Genomic DNA, 17,068 nt, shown 5'->3' on the forward strand with positions numbered 1-17,068 from the left:
GCGCTGGGGGGGATACGAGTGTATTGCCGGCTACATAAATTCCAGTTGGGATGCAGACAAACGACCTAAAAGTTAAAATAGTGCCATCTGCCGGCCACCCGTGATACATTTTGCACACGTCAATAAAAAAAAACTCCACTGCCATTACATACTGTAAAATAACTTGTTTTCTCCTCATATATACACACTAAGACCTATTCAACAACATTTTTGAAGGATGGATGCATACTTAGCCCTGGGGATGAAGTTACAAGCACTGACTTTTTCTGAAAGAGGTAAGACAGAAACAAAAATAAAAACAGTTTGGAGGGGAACTGGACCAAACATCTGTTAGATGTATTTATATATTAAAAAAATAAGTACAAATATAGTTGTGTAATGTACAAAATTACAACAAATATTACATGATGTATGGTTGACACAGTAGGACACACTAGGACACCAGGTCTTTGTAATGGTATTTGTCTGATATAGTCGACACCTTGTCCCAGGCCTTGATGCTTCCCAGAACAGTCAGCACATCGCTCACCACGGCCCTACAGGAAATAGAAACCACATTACATACATTATCAAAACACTACCCTGACCATATCACATGATTCTGCCTGTATCATAAAAGTATATATTTGAGGTAGGTAAGGCAGTGTTACCGTGTGTTGGGGTGGTCAGGCTGTTGTTTGTAGACTGAATGGGCAGTCTGCAGGAGATGGTCACTGAAGGACTTCAGCTGAGAGGGACAGGAGCTCACGTCTTTAAACCAGGACTGAGGAAAACACGCCGCGACCTGCTCAGCGAAAGAGATGGAGAGACGAGAGAGAGCAATAAATCTCAGTTAATTTTGAGAAAAACCTGAAAATGACACCACTAAACTGAGCCATCTCGAAGACGGCAGAGCAATTACTCCCCTAGGAAACACCTTGAAACCCCCGTAGACAACACACTAACATTAGACACACGCAATTCACCTACACACATTTTTGCATTTATGGACAGAGTCCTGAGATTGGGTCTCGTTGAGTAGCGTCATCATCAGGTAGCAGTTCAGAAGTTTGTCCAACATCAGCTCCTTTAGAGCGTGTTCAGGTATCAAACCGTCCCACTGGCCCACGTTACCTAGGAGCTGACACGCAAGAGAAACACCACTAAAGCAATGCATGTTACGGAAATGGCAAGAGAGAGCACGCAGTAAAGGCAGGGCAATAGCTGCACATGGCAGCACACAAGGAGCTGTGACGAAAGCCCTCCCATCTCTTGACTGGACTTTATTGGTAGATGTTGTAATGGGCTAACTAGCCACATGGTCCCTCACCACAGTACACTATACCCCTCTCTTAGAAAACACATCGTTGAAAAAAAATCATCTTTAAACGGAGTGTTGTTACGTACCTTCACAGCTGTCCAGAACTGCTGGTCTCTGAACCGCCTCTGTGGAGAAGACTTGTCATCTAAAAACCTGCCAAAAGACCAGGCCGTTATGGTAAAGTACTGTAAGCTACGGTAAGACACATGAATTCCAGTAACTACTTAAATAAATCACATGTCCTCTAAGTGTTGAGATATCTGGTGGAGTCACTCACTTCTTAGGGTAGTGAGGAATGAAGATTTCATTATCCACTGAACTCCCCAATCTGCCACTCACTGCTTCTAAAAACACCTGGCAGGGGACAGGACAGGGACAGACAGAGGGAACAGGACATATTTCCATTCTGACACTCACAGGTAGTAGTTAAGTTTCAAAAGGTGCTCTCTCATTTTGTGACTGCTGTCTGGCATTCTTTGTGACTAGAGCCATGAATAGAGTTTGGTCCGAATGTTGGATTGTCTGTGAAAGCCATTTTACATTTTTTGTAAAAAAAAAAAGTTGGGATACAGGCAAGTGGTACAAACGTAGGAAGGGAGGACACGGGGATTGAACCAAGGTCTCCGGTGGGGAGTAGTAAATATGACTGGCTGGGAGAAATACTGCTAGTGCGGGCACTGCACTGTGGAAGCAGTTTTAACTGTTACCTTGACTGCTTTGCTCTGCTCTCCCTCAAACAGAGAGTAGTCGTCCTGCAGCCTGCGACACAGCTCAGACAGACACACTGACTGACGGCTGGACAGAGGGTCCCACACTAACTCCACAATACCTGTGAGGAGGACACATTAAAGTGAGACACACCTCAGTAAAATCACAGGGACACTCATGACAAAATTGAAAGGGGAGTGCTATACACATCCATAGGGTGTGTGTTTCTGTAGACCTTGTATCTTGGGTAACAGGGTCTTCTCTATGATAGCAGGCAGTGTTTTTCGGTCTGTGTGCTCTGCCTCCTGGTAACCCAGTCCGTGACAGAAGGTCTCAACAGCAGAGTACCACGGCAGAGCCTCAAAGTCCTCCCCTGCAGCCTGATACACAGAGAGAAAATGACAGAGGCACTGTCGCTCAAATTACATACATTTGAAATGAAAATGAGCTCTGTCAACAGATATAAATCTGAAACACAGACTTCCAGTACTAATTTTCAATGCTGATTTTGGCTAATACAATTAGCATTACCGCCAGTGCTAAGATTTACCATTGCACTAGGTTTGTGTGTATATAGCGTACCTGTAAGGGGTTCCAGCCTAAGAGCTGGAGTCTGATGAGTGGGTTGAGTAGTTTGGGCAGACAGAGGCTGATGTAGGCTGAGTGGTAGGACTCGGAGAAGGCTCCTCTCCATTCGTCGAAGCGAGACAGAACCTTCTTCACCACCCAGAAGTCCTCATTCACGTCACAGAACACACCCTGGGACCTGCTCAGGATCTCTGCTGGATTAGACAGGAGGGAAAAAGATGTCTGTTATTCTATGGGTTAGAGAGCTAGCACTAACTAATTCTGTAAGGAACAGAATGGCCAATTGTTTGATAAAGAAAAATACAGAAACCAATTTGGAAATTAAATACTGGGCTAAAATCAAGGTGTCACCAACACATTTGGTAAGTGGAGGACATTTGTCCTCGCCCAGTACAGCTACAATCCTCACCTCTCCCCTTCTGCAGTTCTGCCTCTTCCTCAGTTGAAAGCTCACTGTCGGCCGGCAGGCTACCACAGTCCTCCTCACCTGGCTCACTGGATGGAGAGACAATGATATCATAGAGTACATCAGGATGCAGTGAAGAATGAAGGAATTCACCTAAAAGCTAAAGCGACGTGAAGTGTCAGTAATAAAGGGAATATTCCCACTCACAATTTATTCTGTTTTTCATTCACGCTTTCCCCTGAATCTCCTTCACAGTGTGGAACAGTGGCATCTGGAGAGCGAGAGAGCAAGTTTATAAATGCACCCGACTACAGCTAATCAAAAATAAACAGATCAACGGTGTGAGGAGGTGAACTATGGTAGAAAGTTCACCTCCCGCCATTTCACTGACTGGGACCACGCACACGCACGCACGCACGCACGCACGCACGCACGCACGCACGCAAAAAAGAACAACTCACAGCTGAGCTGCTGTAAGCGAGAGGACTCCAGTTGTACGGCCTTTCGTCTCCTTGACAACAGTTCCTCCGCCTGTTCAGACAGCAGAGTGTGCATGTCCACCTCCACACTGTTGATCTCCACCACCTAGGGATGATCAATCCATATGTTTTATTACATGTAAAATGTGACCCCCCCCCAACCTCAATAACACTGTCTGATCACCACATTTTACATTTGAGTCATTTAGCAGACGCTCTTACCCAGAGCAACTTACAGTCAGCGCATTCATCTTAAAATAGCTAAGTGGGACAACCACATATCACAGTCAGAGTAAGTACATTTTTCCTCAAAGTAGCCATCAGCAAAGCCGGTGCTAGAATGGGGGGGGGGGAGGGGGGGAGTCACGTGCGAGTGTTAGTTCCCAAAAGGGGGTGCTGTGGGATTATTTAAGACACTTTCAGATACAGTGAAGAGCTTTGACGGCTGAGTGGGAGCTGCCTTCCTGTAGGGGTGGAAGGGTAGAGAGACCAGAGGTGGCAGAACGGAGTACTCGGGTTGGGGGGGGGGGGGGGTAGGGTTTGAGCATAGCCTGAAGGTAGGGAGGGGCAGTTCTTCTTGCTGTTCTGTAGGCAAGTTCCATGGTCTTGTAGTGGATGCGAGCTTCGACTGGAAGCCAGTGAAGTGTGCAGCCGGGCGGGGTGACATGGGAGAATTTGGGAAGGTTGCACACCAGGCGGGCTGCAGCGTTCTGGATAAGTTGCAGGGGTTTGATGCACAAGCAGGGAGCCCAGCCAACAGCAAATTGCAGTAGTCCAGATGGGAGATAAGTGCTTAGACTAGGACCTGCACTGCTTCCTGTGTGAGTTAGTATCGTACTCTACGGAATTGTTGTAGAGCATGAATCTGCAGGAGCGAGTCACTGCTTTGATGTTTGCAGAGAACGACAGGGTGTTGTCCAAGGTCACACCAAGGTTATTTGCACTCTGGGAGGGGGACATTGTAGAGCTGTCAACCATGGAGGAACCATGCAGGCCTTTCCCGGGAGGAAGAGCAGCGCCGTCTTGTCGAGCTTGAGGTGGTGGGCCGACATCCAAGCTGAAATGTCTGCCTGGCATGCCTTTTATATCAGAAAAGAAAGAAAGAAGGGATACCGATCTGTAGTTTGATGTCAGAGGGGTTGAGTGTTGTTTTCTTGAGGCGGGGAGCAACTCTGGCCATTTTGAAGCCAGAGGGGACGCAATCAGTGGTCAGGGATGGGGGAAGTGAGGAATGAGAGAAGGTCTCCAGAGATGGTCTGGAGGGGATGGGGTCGAGCGGGCTGGTTGTCCGGTGGCCAGACCTCACTGGTCGCAGGATTTCATCTGGAGAGAAAGAGGTCAAGGCGTAGGGTAGTTCTGTGTGAGAGGGACCAGTGGACTCAATAGGCTGAGAGAATGAGGAGCGGATGTTGACAAAGTCGTCCACTGAGAAGGAGGAGGGGGATGGAGGCTTGAGGGGGGAGGAGAAGGTGGAAGAGAGGCAGAAGCTTTAGAGTGATAGAAAGTGGTTTTAGCAGCAGATACAGAGGAAGAGAAGGTAGAGGGAGTGGAAGGATGATAGGTCCTTCAGGAAGTTTAGTTTTCCTCCATTTTCACTCATTCTACCTCAAGGTGGTGCTTCTTGTCATTTTAAAGACTTATAAAACACCTAACACTTTCGGCACAGAGCATGCTAACAGACTCTTCATGTTACCCAGAAGCCCTCTGATCTGACCTTCTCTCTCAGACATTCCACCAGGTTCTGAACGTAGGCGGTGGTGGCGCGGTAGAACCGTAGCTGGCGGTCGGCGGAACTGTCCTCAAGGTTCTCCAGAGAGGTTCTAGAGCTGTCCATGTCCACCTCCATCCTCCTCAGGTCTGCCTCATGAGCCCTGTGGACCTCCCGCAGATCACACAGTCTGGTGAGTAGGAGGAGAGGAATGGGGAGAGATATGTAGGGAGGAGGAGAGGAAAAGAGAGAGATTTACTAGACAAGCATCTTATCTTGCAGTTCAATTACATTAGGTATATAGTATAGAGAGGCCAATGTAAAGATAGATGAATGGAAAAATGAATTAACTCACTTCCGAGTGATCCTCTTCTTGACCATGCTGAGGCTGACGGGAGGCAGAGACTCTGGGATGTTGACTCTCTGTTTCCGCCTGCTGCTGCTTATCCTCACAGAGCCACTGCCTTCACTGCCTGATGGACTCTGCAGGGGCAGACAGACACACAGAGAGAGAGAGAGAGAGAGAGAGAGAGAGAGAGAGAGAAAGTGTGTTTGTGTGTGACTTAGAAAGTAGAGGGGTGAATATCGTACCTGTTCCCCAGGGTGTCGCTTCACTCCCTTCCCAATCTGTTGCTCCTCCCACAGGTTATTATCCTCTCTCTCCTGGTCATCAGAGCCACTGTCACCACCGTCACTCCCTCCAGTATTAATAAGCACGGAGTGAGCCACCGAGCCAGATACAGAAATACAGAGAGAAAGACATTCACTACCTCCTGTACCAACACAACAAGGACTAAAAAACAAAGCGCATAACGACAACTGATTTCAGCACCCAGTCAAAGGAGGTGTGATATACGCCGAGTATACAAAACATTAGGAACACCTGCTCTTTCCATGACATAGACTGACCAGGTGAAAGCTAGGATCCCTTATTGATTCCATTTGTTAAATCCACTTCAATCAGTGCAGATGAAGGGGAGGAGACAGGTTAAAGAAGGATTTTAAGCTTTGACACAATTGAGACGGATTGTGTATGTGTGCCATTCAGATGGTGAATGGGAAAGAAAAAATATTTAACTGCCTTTGAACGGGGTATGGTAGTAGGTGCCAGGCACATCGGTTTGCGTCAAGAACTGCAATGCTGCTGGGTGTTTCACACTCAACAGTTTCCCGTGTGTATTAAGAACGGTCCACCACCCAAAGGACATCCAGCCAACTTGACAACTGTGGGAAGCACTGGAGTCAACATGGGCCAGCATCCCAGTGGAATGCTTGACATCTTGTAGAGTCCATGCCCTGACAAATATTAGGAAGGTGTTCCTAATGTTTGATATTCTCAGTATTAGTTCAGCTGCAACTCTCACGCCACTTTCTATAACCGACGCATATAACATTCTGGGGTTTGATTATAGATTGTCTGTTTATTATCCATGCATTAGCCTAATGTTTAGTGCAAAAAAATGTTTAAAAAAAGCTTAAACGGTCATCCGAGAGAACAAATCAATACATTCTCTCTTCCTGTTCCCCTCCTCTGTTACCCATCTTCTCTGCTATCCTCTCCCTGATTGTTTTGGACCGTGGGGCAAACTTGATCCTTCGCTCATGGTCATCTGGCGTATCATCATCATCATTATCCTCATCACTGCGTTCCTCCAGGTCCTCGTGGTCTGGTGTCCGGGGGGAGCTCTCCCAGTCTCTGCCCAGGGAGATGTGGTCCTTCTGGGCTCTGGCTTTCTGACGCTGCCTCCTGGCTGCCTGAATCCTCCTCGTGTCCGGAATCACCACTACACACAACAACACAAGGGATATCATTCAGAACACTGCCTATCTGCCTGTCTCTGTGTAGACCAGGGGTGGACCACCCTATCTTGCAAAGACAGGTGTGGAGGCAAAAAAAATTTGTGAAGACAAACTCACTCTTGATAATACTGTGCATGGAAGTATTCATACTCTTTGATTTTGTTTACTTAATTTATTGCAGCCTTTCCGTTGGAGAGCGAGCCTAGCCATCGGCGTGACTGACCTGGTTTATGTTTCTGAGTGGAGGACATGGAGGATCTGGAAGACTTGGATGATCTGGATGACATGGAGGAGGCAGAAGTGGATGTGGTTGACTTGGCGTCTCCGTCGCTCTCTGGGGACAGCTCTTCTCCGGACACATCACTACCGGACTGCTCTTTCGGGGACGCAACCACAGTCACATCTCTCCTGGCTGGGGTCAACACCGAGACATGGTTAGAGAGATCAATCATGTATCCTAAACAGGGGTGTGTTTTTACAACAATATAGATAGGTGATCATAAAGAAATTGTGTTTTTATGTCCGTGACTAGTGTCTCTTGTCTAGATTATTTGTGGTTGTAGTAGTAGACAATTTGACAATAAATGCCAATGTTGTGCTTGCCACGACGGGAAGTCTTGACGGGAAGTCTTTGCAGGGGAAGCCTCCTTCCTCCTGGCTTGGATACTTTTGTACCGGTTTCCTCCAGCATCTTCACAAGGTCCTTTGCTCTGGGATTGATTTGCACTTTTCGCCACAAAAGTATGTTCATCTCTAGGAAACAGAACGAGTCTCCTTCCTGAGTGGTATGACGGCTGCGTGGTCCCATGGTGTTTATACTTGCGTACTATTGTTTGGACATATGAACGTGGTACCTTCAGACGTTTGGAAATTGCTCCCAAGGATGAACCAGACTTGTTGAGGCCTACAATTGTTTTTCTGAGGTCTTCGCTGATTTCTTTTCATTTTCCCATGAAGTCAAGCAAAGTTTGAAGGTAGGCCTTGAAATACATCCACAACACCAATTGACTCAAATGCTGTCAGGCCCTACACCCAAACAAGGGCACTGCGTTCATCCACCTCTGGCCTGCTGGCCCCCCTACCTCTGAGGAAGCACAGTTCCCGCTCAGCCCAGTCAAAACTGTTCGCTGCTCTGACACCCCAATGGTGGAACAAGCTCCCTCACGACGCCAGGACAGCGGAGTCAATCACCACCTTCCGGAGACACCTGAAACCCCACCTCTTTAAGGAATACCTAGGATAGGATAAAGGAATCCTTCTAACCCCCCCCCCCCTTAAAAGATTTAGATGCACTATTGTAAAGTGGTTGTTCCACTGGATATCATAAGGTGAATGCACCAATTTGTAAGTCGCTCTGGATAAGAGCGTCTGCTAAATGACTTAAATGTAATGTCAATTAGCCTGTCAGAAGCTTCTAAACTATGACATAATTTTCTGGATTTTTCCAAGCTGTTTAAAGGGACAGTCAACTTAGTGTATGTAAACTTCTGACCCACTGGAATTGTTATACAGTGAATTATAAGTGAAATAATCTGTTTGTAAACAATTGTTGGAAAAATTACTTGTGCACAAAAAAGATGTCCTAACCGACTTGCCAAAGCCATTGTCTGTTAACAAGAAATTTGCGGAATGGTTGAAAAATGAGTTTTAATGACTCCAACCTAACAGGCTGACTACACCGCTCGCGTCGCGTGCATTGCAAGAAATTTTGAAATCTATATTATTCAAATTATTGCACCCACACTGTGCGCTCCAACGAGTGTCTGAGTTGCCAAGGGCTAAAATAGCAGTCAGTTCTATTTCTGACGCAGATCGCGCTGCAGATCCTGCCTCTCCCATCTCCTCATTGGTTTATAGAAGCAGATGCCCACGTGCCATCTCATCATTGGTTATACCCACGTCCAGCGTTGAGATTGCCTGCAATGACAACAAGCTCAGTCCGATGATGCTGCGACACGCCGCCCCAGAGCATGACGGATCCTCCACCTCCAAATCGATCCCTCTCCAGAGTACAGGCCTCGGTGTAAGGCTCATTCCTTCGACGATAAATGCGAATCCTACCATCACCCCTGGTGAGACAAAACCGCGACTTGTCAATGAAGAGCACTTTTTGCCAGTCCTGTCTGGTCCAGCGACGGTGGGTTTGTGCCCATAGGCGACGTTGTCGCCGGTGATGTCTGGTGAGGACCTGCCTTACAACAGGCCAACAAGCCTTCAGTCCAGCCGCTCTCAGCCTATTGTGGCCAGTCTGAGCACTGATGGGAGGGATTGTGCTTTCCTTATGTAACTCGGGAAGTTGTTGTTTCCATCCTGTACCTGTCCCGCATCTGTGTACGGATGTACCAATCCTGTGCAGGTGTTGTTACACATGGTCTGCCACTGTGAGGACGATCAGATGTCCATCCGGTCTCCCTGTAGCGCTGTCTTAGGCATCTCACAGTACGGACATTGCAATTTATTTCCTGGGCCACATCTGCAGTAATCATGCCTCCTTGCAGCATGCCTAAGGCACGTTCACGCAGATGAGCAGGGACCCAGGGCATCTTTCTTTTGGTGTTTTTCAGAGTCAGTAGAAATGCCTCTTTAGTGTCCCAAGTTTTCATAATTGTGACCTTAATTGCCTACAGGGTCCTGAAAAAGGGCAGTTTCTTTTTTTGCTGAGTTTATGTACATGTAGGTAGAGTTATTAAAGTGACTATGCATAGATAATAACAGGAGAGTAGCAGTGGCATAGAGGGGGGGGCAATGCAAATAGTCTGGGTAGCCATTTGATTAGCTGTTCAGTAGTCTTATGGCTTGGGGGTAGAATCTGTTAAGAAGCCTTTTGGACCTAGACTTGGTGCTCCGGTACTGCTTGCCGTGCAGTAGCAGAGAGAACAGCCTATGTCTAGGGTGGCTGGAGTCTTTGGCAATTCTTTGGGCCTTCCTCTGACACCACCTGGTATAGAGGTCCAGGATGGCAAGAAGCTTTGGCCCCAATGATGTACTGGACCTTACACACTACCCTCTGTAGTGTCTTGTGGTCAGAGGCCGAGCAGTTGCAATACCAGGCAGTGATGCAAGATTAGGATGCTCTCGATGGTGCAACTGTAAAACCTTTTGAAAATGTCAGTGAAGACACTTGCCAGTTGGTTAGTGCATGCTCTGAGTACACATCCTGGTAATCCGTCTGGCCCTGCGGCCTTGTGAATGTTGACCTGTTTAAAAAGGTATTACCCACATCGGCTTTGGAGAACGTGATCACACAGTCGTCCGGAACAGCTGATGCTCTCATGCATGTTTCAGTGTTACTTGCCTCGAAGTGAGCATAGAAGTGATTTAGCTCATCTGGTAGGCTCGTGTCACTGGGCAGCTCTCGGGTGTGCTTCCCTTTGTAGTCTAATAGTTTGCGAGCCCTGCCACATACGACGAGCATCAGTGCCGGTGTAGTAAAATTCAATCTTAGTCCTGTATTGATGCTTTGCCTGTTTGATGGTTCGGAGGGCATTGCCGGATTTCTTATAAGCTTCCGGGTTAGAGTCCCGCTCCTTGAAAGCGGCAGCTCTACCCTTTAGCTCTGTGCGAATGTTGCCTGTAATCCATGGTTTCTGGTTGGGGTATGTACGTACAGTCACTGTGGGGACTACGTCCTCATTGTACTTATTGATAAAGCCAGTGACTGATGTGGTGTACTCCTCAATGGCATCGGAAGAATCCCAGAACATATTCCAGTCTGAGCTAGCAAAACAGTCCTGTAGTTTAGCAACTGCTTCATCTGATGACTTTTTTTATAAACCGAGTCACTGGTGCTTCCTGCTTTAATTTTTGCTTGTAAGCAGGAATCAATCAGGAGGATAGAGTTATGGTCAGATTTGCCAAATGGAGGGCGAGGGAGAGCTTTGTAGGTGTCTCTGTGTGTGGAGTAAAGGTGGTCTAGATGTTTTTTTTCTCCTCTGGTAGCACATTTAACATGCTGAATGAAATTAGGTAAAACTGATTTAGGTTTCCCTGCATTAAAAGTTCCCGGTCACTAGGAGCACCGCCTCTGGATGAGCAGTTTCCTTTTCCAGCAAATCATGGGGATCTGGGCCTGGTCGGGTGTCTGTTGTAGTATATCCGACTCATTGAAGAAAAACTCTTCGTCCAATTTGAGATGAGTAATCCCAGTTCTGATATCCAGAAGCGATTTTCGGGCAGAAGAGACGGTAGCAGCAACATTATGTACAAAACAAGTTATGAACAACGCGAAAAAACAAACAAAATAGCATGGTTGGTTAGGAGCCGATAAGACGGTAGCCACCCCCTCCGGCGACATTATCACTGATTAATGAGTATGGAGATTTTTTCATTTTACCTTTATTTAACTAGGCAAGTCAGTTAAGAACAAATTCTTATTTTCAATGACAGCCTAGGAACAGTGGGTTGACTGCCTTGTTCAGGGGCAGAACGACAGATTTTTACCTTGTCAGCTCGGGGATTTGATCTTGCAACCTTTCGGTGACTAGTCCAATGCTCTAACCACTAGGCTACCTGCCGCCCCAAGATGTGAAGGTGTGAAGCAGGAGTCATTACTGACCCAAATTAGAGCAATGTTAATCTCAGAGCCATTCCGCAATTATGCAAGCATGACATGCCCAGTTATAAAATAGCAAATTAGGTAGTGCCAGGCCTCCTAAATTATATGGTAGCTGCAGTTTACTAATTGTCAACCTTGGTCTTTTTCTGTACCATATACAGACTGAAAGGTATTTACTGAGTTAATTACAAGTATTTTTCATTATATAAATAATGGGACCGCCTGGGGAGGATACAGTCTGGGGAAAACATTCATTTCAAATCAGATTCATTCTACCCAACCATTATAATGGCATGTCCCTCTACCTACCTAGGTCTTCCTTAACTGCCCTAAATACAGGTGCAAAGTTGCCATTAGACAGGTTGTGAAGTTTATTCAAAATGTTTAACCCAAGATAAACAAAACAATTTTTTGTCCAATTGAACAGGAAGTCATTCAAATTGTTGTTGTCACTCAAGCTCCGTAGAGGCATAGCTTCTGATTTACTCAAATGTATTAGGTGGCCAGAAAAATAGCCACATCTCTTAATTAAGTCAGTAAGAATGGGAATAGAGGTTTCTGGGTTAGAAATCAATAGCAAAATAGTATCTGCACAGAGATATAATGTGGGTTTGTTTTCCAATCTTGACACACGCAAGACCTTCCTGGCTATGTACAGTGCATTTGGAAAGTATTCAGACCCCTTACATTTTTACAAATGTTGTTACGTTACAGCCTTATTCTGAAATGGATTAAATAACTGTTTTCCCCTCATCAATCTACACACAACACCCCATAATGACAAAGCTTAAACAGGTTTAAAAAAAATTTTGGGCACATTTATAAAAGATAAAAAAAAAGAAAAACCATATTTACGTAAGTATTCAGAATCTTTGCTATGAGACTCGAAATTGAGCTCAGCTGCATCCTGTTTCCATTGATCATCCTTGAGATGTTTCTACAACTTGATTGGAGTCCACCTGTGATAAATTAATTTGATTGGACATGATTTTTAATGGCACACACCGGTCTATATAAGGTCCTACAGTGGACAGCGCGTCACATCAAAAACCAAGCCATGAGGTCGAAGGAATTGTCCGTAGACCTAGACAGGATTGTGTCGAGGCACAGATCTGGGGAAGGGTACCAAAACATTTCTGCAGCATATAAGGTCCCCAAGAACACAGTGGCCATTCTTAAATGGAAGAAGTTTGGACCCATCAAGACTCTTCATAGAGTTGGCCGCCCGGCCAAACTGAACAATCGGGGGACAAGGGCCTTGGTTAGGGAGGTGACCAAGAACCCGATGGTAACTGACAGAGTTCCAGAGTTCCTCTGTGGAGATTGATGGACAACCATCTCTGCAGCACTCCACCAATCAGGCCTTTATGGTAGAGTTCCCAGACGGAAACCACTCCTCAGTAAAAGGCACATGACAGTCCGCTTAAACCAAGATTGAACTCTTTAGCCTGAATGCCAAGCATCACGTCTGGAGGAAACGTTGCACCATCCCTACGGTGAAGCATGGTGGCAGCATCATGCGGTGGGGCTGTTTTTCAGCAGCAGGGACTAGTCAGGTTCAAGGGAAAGATGAACAGAGCAAAGTACAGAGAGGTCCTTGAGTGAACCCGATCCAACATATCTGGAGACCTGAGAATAGTTGTGCATCGACGCTCCCCATCCAACCTGATGAAGTCTGAGAAAATCTGCAGAGAACAATAGGAGAAACTCCCGAAATACAGGTGTACTGAGCGTGTAGCGTCATACTCAAGAAGACTCAAGGCTGTAATAACTGCCAAAGGTGCTTCAACAAAGTACTGAGTAAAGGGTCTGAAAACTTATGTAAATGTGACATTTAAAAATACCAAAAAATTACACTTGCAAAAATGTCTAAACCTGGGGTGTGTAGATTGAGCGGGGGGGGGGGGGGGGGGCAATTTAATCAATTTTAGAATAAGGCTGTAACGTAACATAATGTGGAAAAAGTCAAGGGGTCTGAATACTTTCCAGATGCACTGTATAGCTAAGGAGAGGAGTGAATCTCAAATGTATTCTTGATTCCACATATCCTCCCTCGTCTCCTTCTCAAAATTCATTGGAGGATTAATTCTGAGGTCCCTCTGATCTTCTCTTCCAATGTGTTTTGAGGAGGCAAGGAAATACAATTGATTCACCCCTCCTTGTTAATCTCCTTAGTTCTACCTGCACTATGGAACTGGGCATGTGAAAGCAAAATCCTGGAAGATATTTTACATATTGCTGCGATCTGTCCTGTGTTTCCAGATAAATACAAAGGCACAAGGAGGGAAGCCATGTAAGAATTTAGATGCAGATGCACCGCCCACTGTACTGTTAAATTAGAGACGTTAGAAATGTATTGGGCTTGTACTTGCCTTTTTGGTCTTTGGTAAATACTAGTCTATGATGCTTACATTAAAAAATATTAAAAAAAGTAACCGCCTACCTTTGTCGTCAGAGAAGCTGAGCACGTTTATTTTATTTCGTCCATCCTTGTTCTCTTTGCTGTGAGGCGATCTAGTAACCGCGAACGGTCCACTATCTTCCACTACGTCTTCAGCACCACTCGAGTCCGACTTGATCTGCGACGACTTGGAGGGCTTTATGCTATCAGCGGTAACTTGTGTTTTACCTAGGTCATCACCCTCTCCGTTCTTCTGTTCATCTTCATCGCTCGAGTCTCCTTTCCTTTGCCTAAAATTTCTTCGTGGTTTCTTGTTGAACATATTTTCTGTATCGGGGTATCGCCATGTAAATAAATCACAATACGTTAAGTCGTAAATAAATATCAGACGTACATATGTCGCAATCCTCTCCGGGTCTTGTAGTTAGTCGGTGTCGAGGACGCGGTCGTGCTTGGGGTGCATTCACAATCGCAATGAATTTTCAATACGATTATTTTACCAATCTTTGACATGATAGCTTATTGAAAAAACGCAATGGGAGTCTGGAAAAACGCTGATATTAAATATGTTTTGTTACAATTGTTTCTTAGTCCTCCTTTTTAGCTGATCCAACAAGAGGAATAGAGTACCACAGTATGAGTTATAATACCCATATACCTAGCTGTCAAACAGGGAAATGGTTCCAATAGTTTTCCCACCATTCATTTTTCCCATAGGGGATTTTAGAAACAGTTAAAGAAGGGCTGTGGTTCATGTTGGCTTACTCTGGCGTGACGTTTTGATAACTGTAAATATTTCATGGACAAGGTGACTTTTATCAATATATTCACCTGTATTTACCCCCCCAGAAATGAAATGCTAATTAGATTAAAGAACTGCACATGCCATGATGATCTGAAAGAGACTGCTGAATCGAAGCAAAGGAAAGAATCTCTGGATTAACTATCTAATGTTAGCTAAATGTAGTAATGAATAAATTGGCTACATTTCTTTAAATGGACAATTCTGTGAACTATCATGGGGAAGTTTTAAATTGACACTACCTGTTAGCAAAGGTGTCAGTTAGAGATGACATGCAGGAGCATGCAGAGATTTGTAGTTTTGCAATATCTACGTTGATGCTAATTAGCATTTTCGAATAGGAGTAACATTAGATAGTTAATCCAGCGATTCTTACCTTTGCCTCGATTCAGCAGTCTCTTTAAGATCATCATGGCATGTGCAGTTCTTTATGATAGCCACATTAGCATCTAATTAGCATTTAATTTCTGGGGGGTAAATACAGGCGAATATATTCATAAAAGTCACCTTGTCCTAGAGAAATTTACATGGTTATCAAAACGTCACGCCAGGGTAAGCCTACACGAAACACAGCCCTTATTTTAAGTGTTTCTAAAATCCCCTATGGGAAAAATGAATGGTGGAAAAACGATTGGAACCATTTCCCCGTTTGACCGCTAGGTTTTACGGGTATTGTGACAACTCCACTGCGGTGCTCTATATCTGTCATTGGAAATGTTCTGTTCTAATATGGGGCTCTGATCCTCTGTTCCCCATGCAATGAAATTCAAAATGGATCAAATAGCAGCAACTTCGAGGGGTGAGCCTTGTGGATGGGTGTGTGTGGCTGGCTTGGGAGGTCGGTATGCCCGTAGGCATATACATTCTGGATCAGTTTACCCTCTCGCAGTACCAGCCTTAACCGCACAATAGCTGACCGCTGAAACTGACCTTAGATCAGCGTTTAGGGAAAATCCATGCGCGCGCCCCCGACGCTCTCTCCACCTCCCAGTCCCGGTCAAACGGAGCCGTTCTCGCGCACCGTCCACCCACACCCGCCTGTCAGCCATGTTGTTCGTGTGACCCAGCTGTCAGCAACAGGTCCAGTTGACTAAACTAGACATTCTTCTCGGAATTACATCATTTTGCCAATACGAAACGACTGCATAACGCCAGGGAGACTTTCACTGCGGATAGAAAAGTGGAGAAAGTTTTTTTTTTTTTTTTTGCCCGATGATTGTGAGAGGTAAGCGACGTAACGCTTTAGTCACCCGAAACTGCCTTGCTGCTTTCCTAGCGAGTCCATGTTATTGCTTGAACGTTGACCTACTGCTAGGCGTAAAATACAATATTGATTGCATGTAGTTAACTACTTAACTAATCATGTTATTACGCATAGGGATTTTGATACACTGAAATATGTAACTTATATCAGCCATTAGAAGTGTGCCCTCACACGAACTTGTTTGAAGTTGGTAAAAGGAAAACGACCTGACCTAAAGTGATGGTAGTTAACGTAGCTAGCTAGCTCCCTCAGATTCTTTAAACATAACTTGTTGAACAGGTTACAAACGTGTCTCTCGCTTTAGACAAGTGAAGGGAAAGCACCAGTAGCGTTAGTGTATCAACTTTAGATGAGATAGCAATTTCACTTACTGTACAATGTAGCGCTCTGCGAAGTGGCTCTGATTCTACTGCTGCTCTTATTCATAATTAAACTATCCTCCACTTGAACTCAGGGACTCCATCATTGTCAATCATTATTCTACCAGGTCATTCCAAACAGGATATGCCTATGCATCGTTTTTGTTTTCTGGCAGCAAAGCTTGGTGTTGTGATTCAAAACTTACCTAAAATCCCATCCCCCAGGCAGGCTCCTGTTAAAGCTGTCATTAATAGTGGACGTGGTATTATATTTGTTAGCCTGTACTGTCTTGCCTGTATTCATTTGGGTAGTGCTGAATGGTCCGGACTCACCTGGTGTCAGTATACAGATGTTGAAGGTTGATTATTTAACACTGTCATACAGACTGCAGACAAACTACTTTCCATAACTTTAGGGCCATCGAACAGGGATCAACAACAGAACTAGTGAGGGACAGGGATAAACAGAGCTGTGTCAGGGCACGGGTTGGTTGGCTGTGGTCCAAGGATCCTTGTGTAAAGTGCAGATTGCATCTGGGCCCGGGGGACAGTGGTGGTCGCCCTATTGTCGTCTCTCTCCACTGTCACGATCGATGTGGGGTGTGCTCCGGCACAAAATGGCTGCCGTGGCATGCATCAATCCTGGTGGGTACTATGCCTACACACAACCCCACAGTGCTCGCCATCATGTATACCGT

At 45.4% G+C, this 17,068-nt stretch overlaps 2 protein-coding genes across 9 annotated transcripts in view; one reads left to right on the forward strand and one right to left on the reverse strand.

The window, feature by feature from the left end:
• Positions 1 to 315: 315 nt before the first annotated feature.
• LOC106603155 (intron Large complex component GCFC2) lies at positions 316 to 16,514 on the reverse strand. 7 transcript variants are annotated; one of them, XM_045718366.2, is made up of 17 exons: positions 13,988 to 14,609; positions 7,213 to 7,401; positions 6,728 to 6,973; positions 5,781 to 5,887; positions 5,545 to 5,672; positions 5,196 to 5,379; positions 3,464 to 3,587; positions 3,210 to 3,273; positions 3,006 to 3,091; positions 2,591 to 2,790; positions 2,244 to 2,388; positions 2,008 to 2,129; positions 1,578 to 1,654; positions 1,387 to 1,453; positions 974 to 1,120; positions 651 to 784; positions 316 to 536 (listed from the first exon to the last, which is right to left on the reverse strand). In XM_045718366.2, exons 1-17 carry the CDS (start codon positions 14,265 to 14,267, stop codon positions 434 to 436), a joined length of 2,403 nt encoding a protein of 800 aa, XP_045574322.1. In that variant the 5' UTR covers positions 14,268 to 14,609; the 3' UTR covers positions 316 to 433. The 7 variants fall into 7 exon arrangements, with proteins under 7 accessions (XP_045574322.1, XP_045574329.1, XP_045574321.1 ...); XM_045718373.1 differs by lacking the exon at positions 13,988 to 14,609 and adding an exon at positions 16,383 to 16,514 and having other exon boundaries at positions 5,545 to 5,887; XM_045718365.2 differs by having other exon boundaries at positions 2,591 to 2,787; positions 5,545 to 5,887; positions 13,988 to 14,611.
• Positions 15,760 to 17,068, forward strand: part of itsn2b (intersectin 2b) — a 38,415-nt gene continuing 37,106 nt past the window's right edge. For both annotated transcript variants that reach the window (XM_014196451.3, XM_045718354.2), the window contains exon 1: positions 15,760 to 15,972. The gene's annotated coding sequence lies outside the window, so the exon portion shown is untranslated. The remainder of the gene's footprint in view (positions 15,973 to 17,068) is intronic.

Source organism: Salmo salar, chromosome 01 (genome assembly GCF_965601325.2).
Source record: "Salmo salar chromosome 01, fSalSal1, whole genome shotgun sequence".
NCBI classification, from domain to species: Eukaryota; Metazoa; Chordata; class Actinopteri; order Salmoniformes; family Salmonidae; genus Salmo; species Salmo salar.

Bases quoted from the DNA above. Each gene is read 5' to 3' on its own strand.
- LOC106603155 (XM_045718362.2), bottom strand. From the start codon at position 14,267: ATGTTCAACAAGAAACCACGAAGAAATTTTAGGCAAAGGAAAGGAGAC. The intron at 5,888-6,727 runs GTAACAGAGGAG...TTAATACTGGAG, and splicing joins GAGGATAGCAGAGAAGATGG to GGAGTGACGGTGGTGACAGT. The intron at 5,380-5,544 runs GTGAGTTAATTC...CCTACTCACCAG, and splicing joins AAGAAGAGGATCACTCGGAA to ACTGTGTGATCTGCGGGAGG.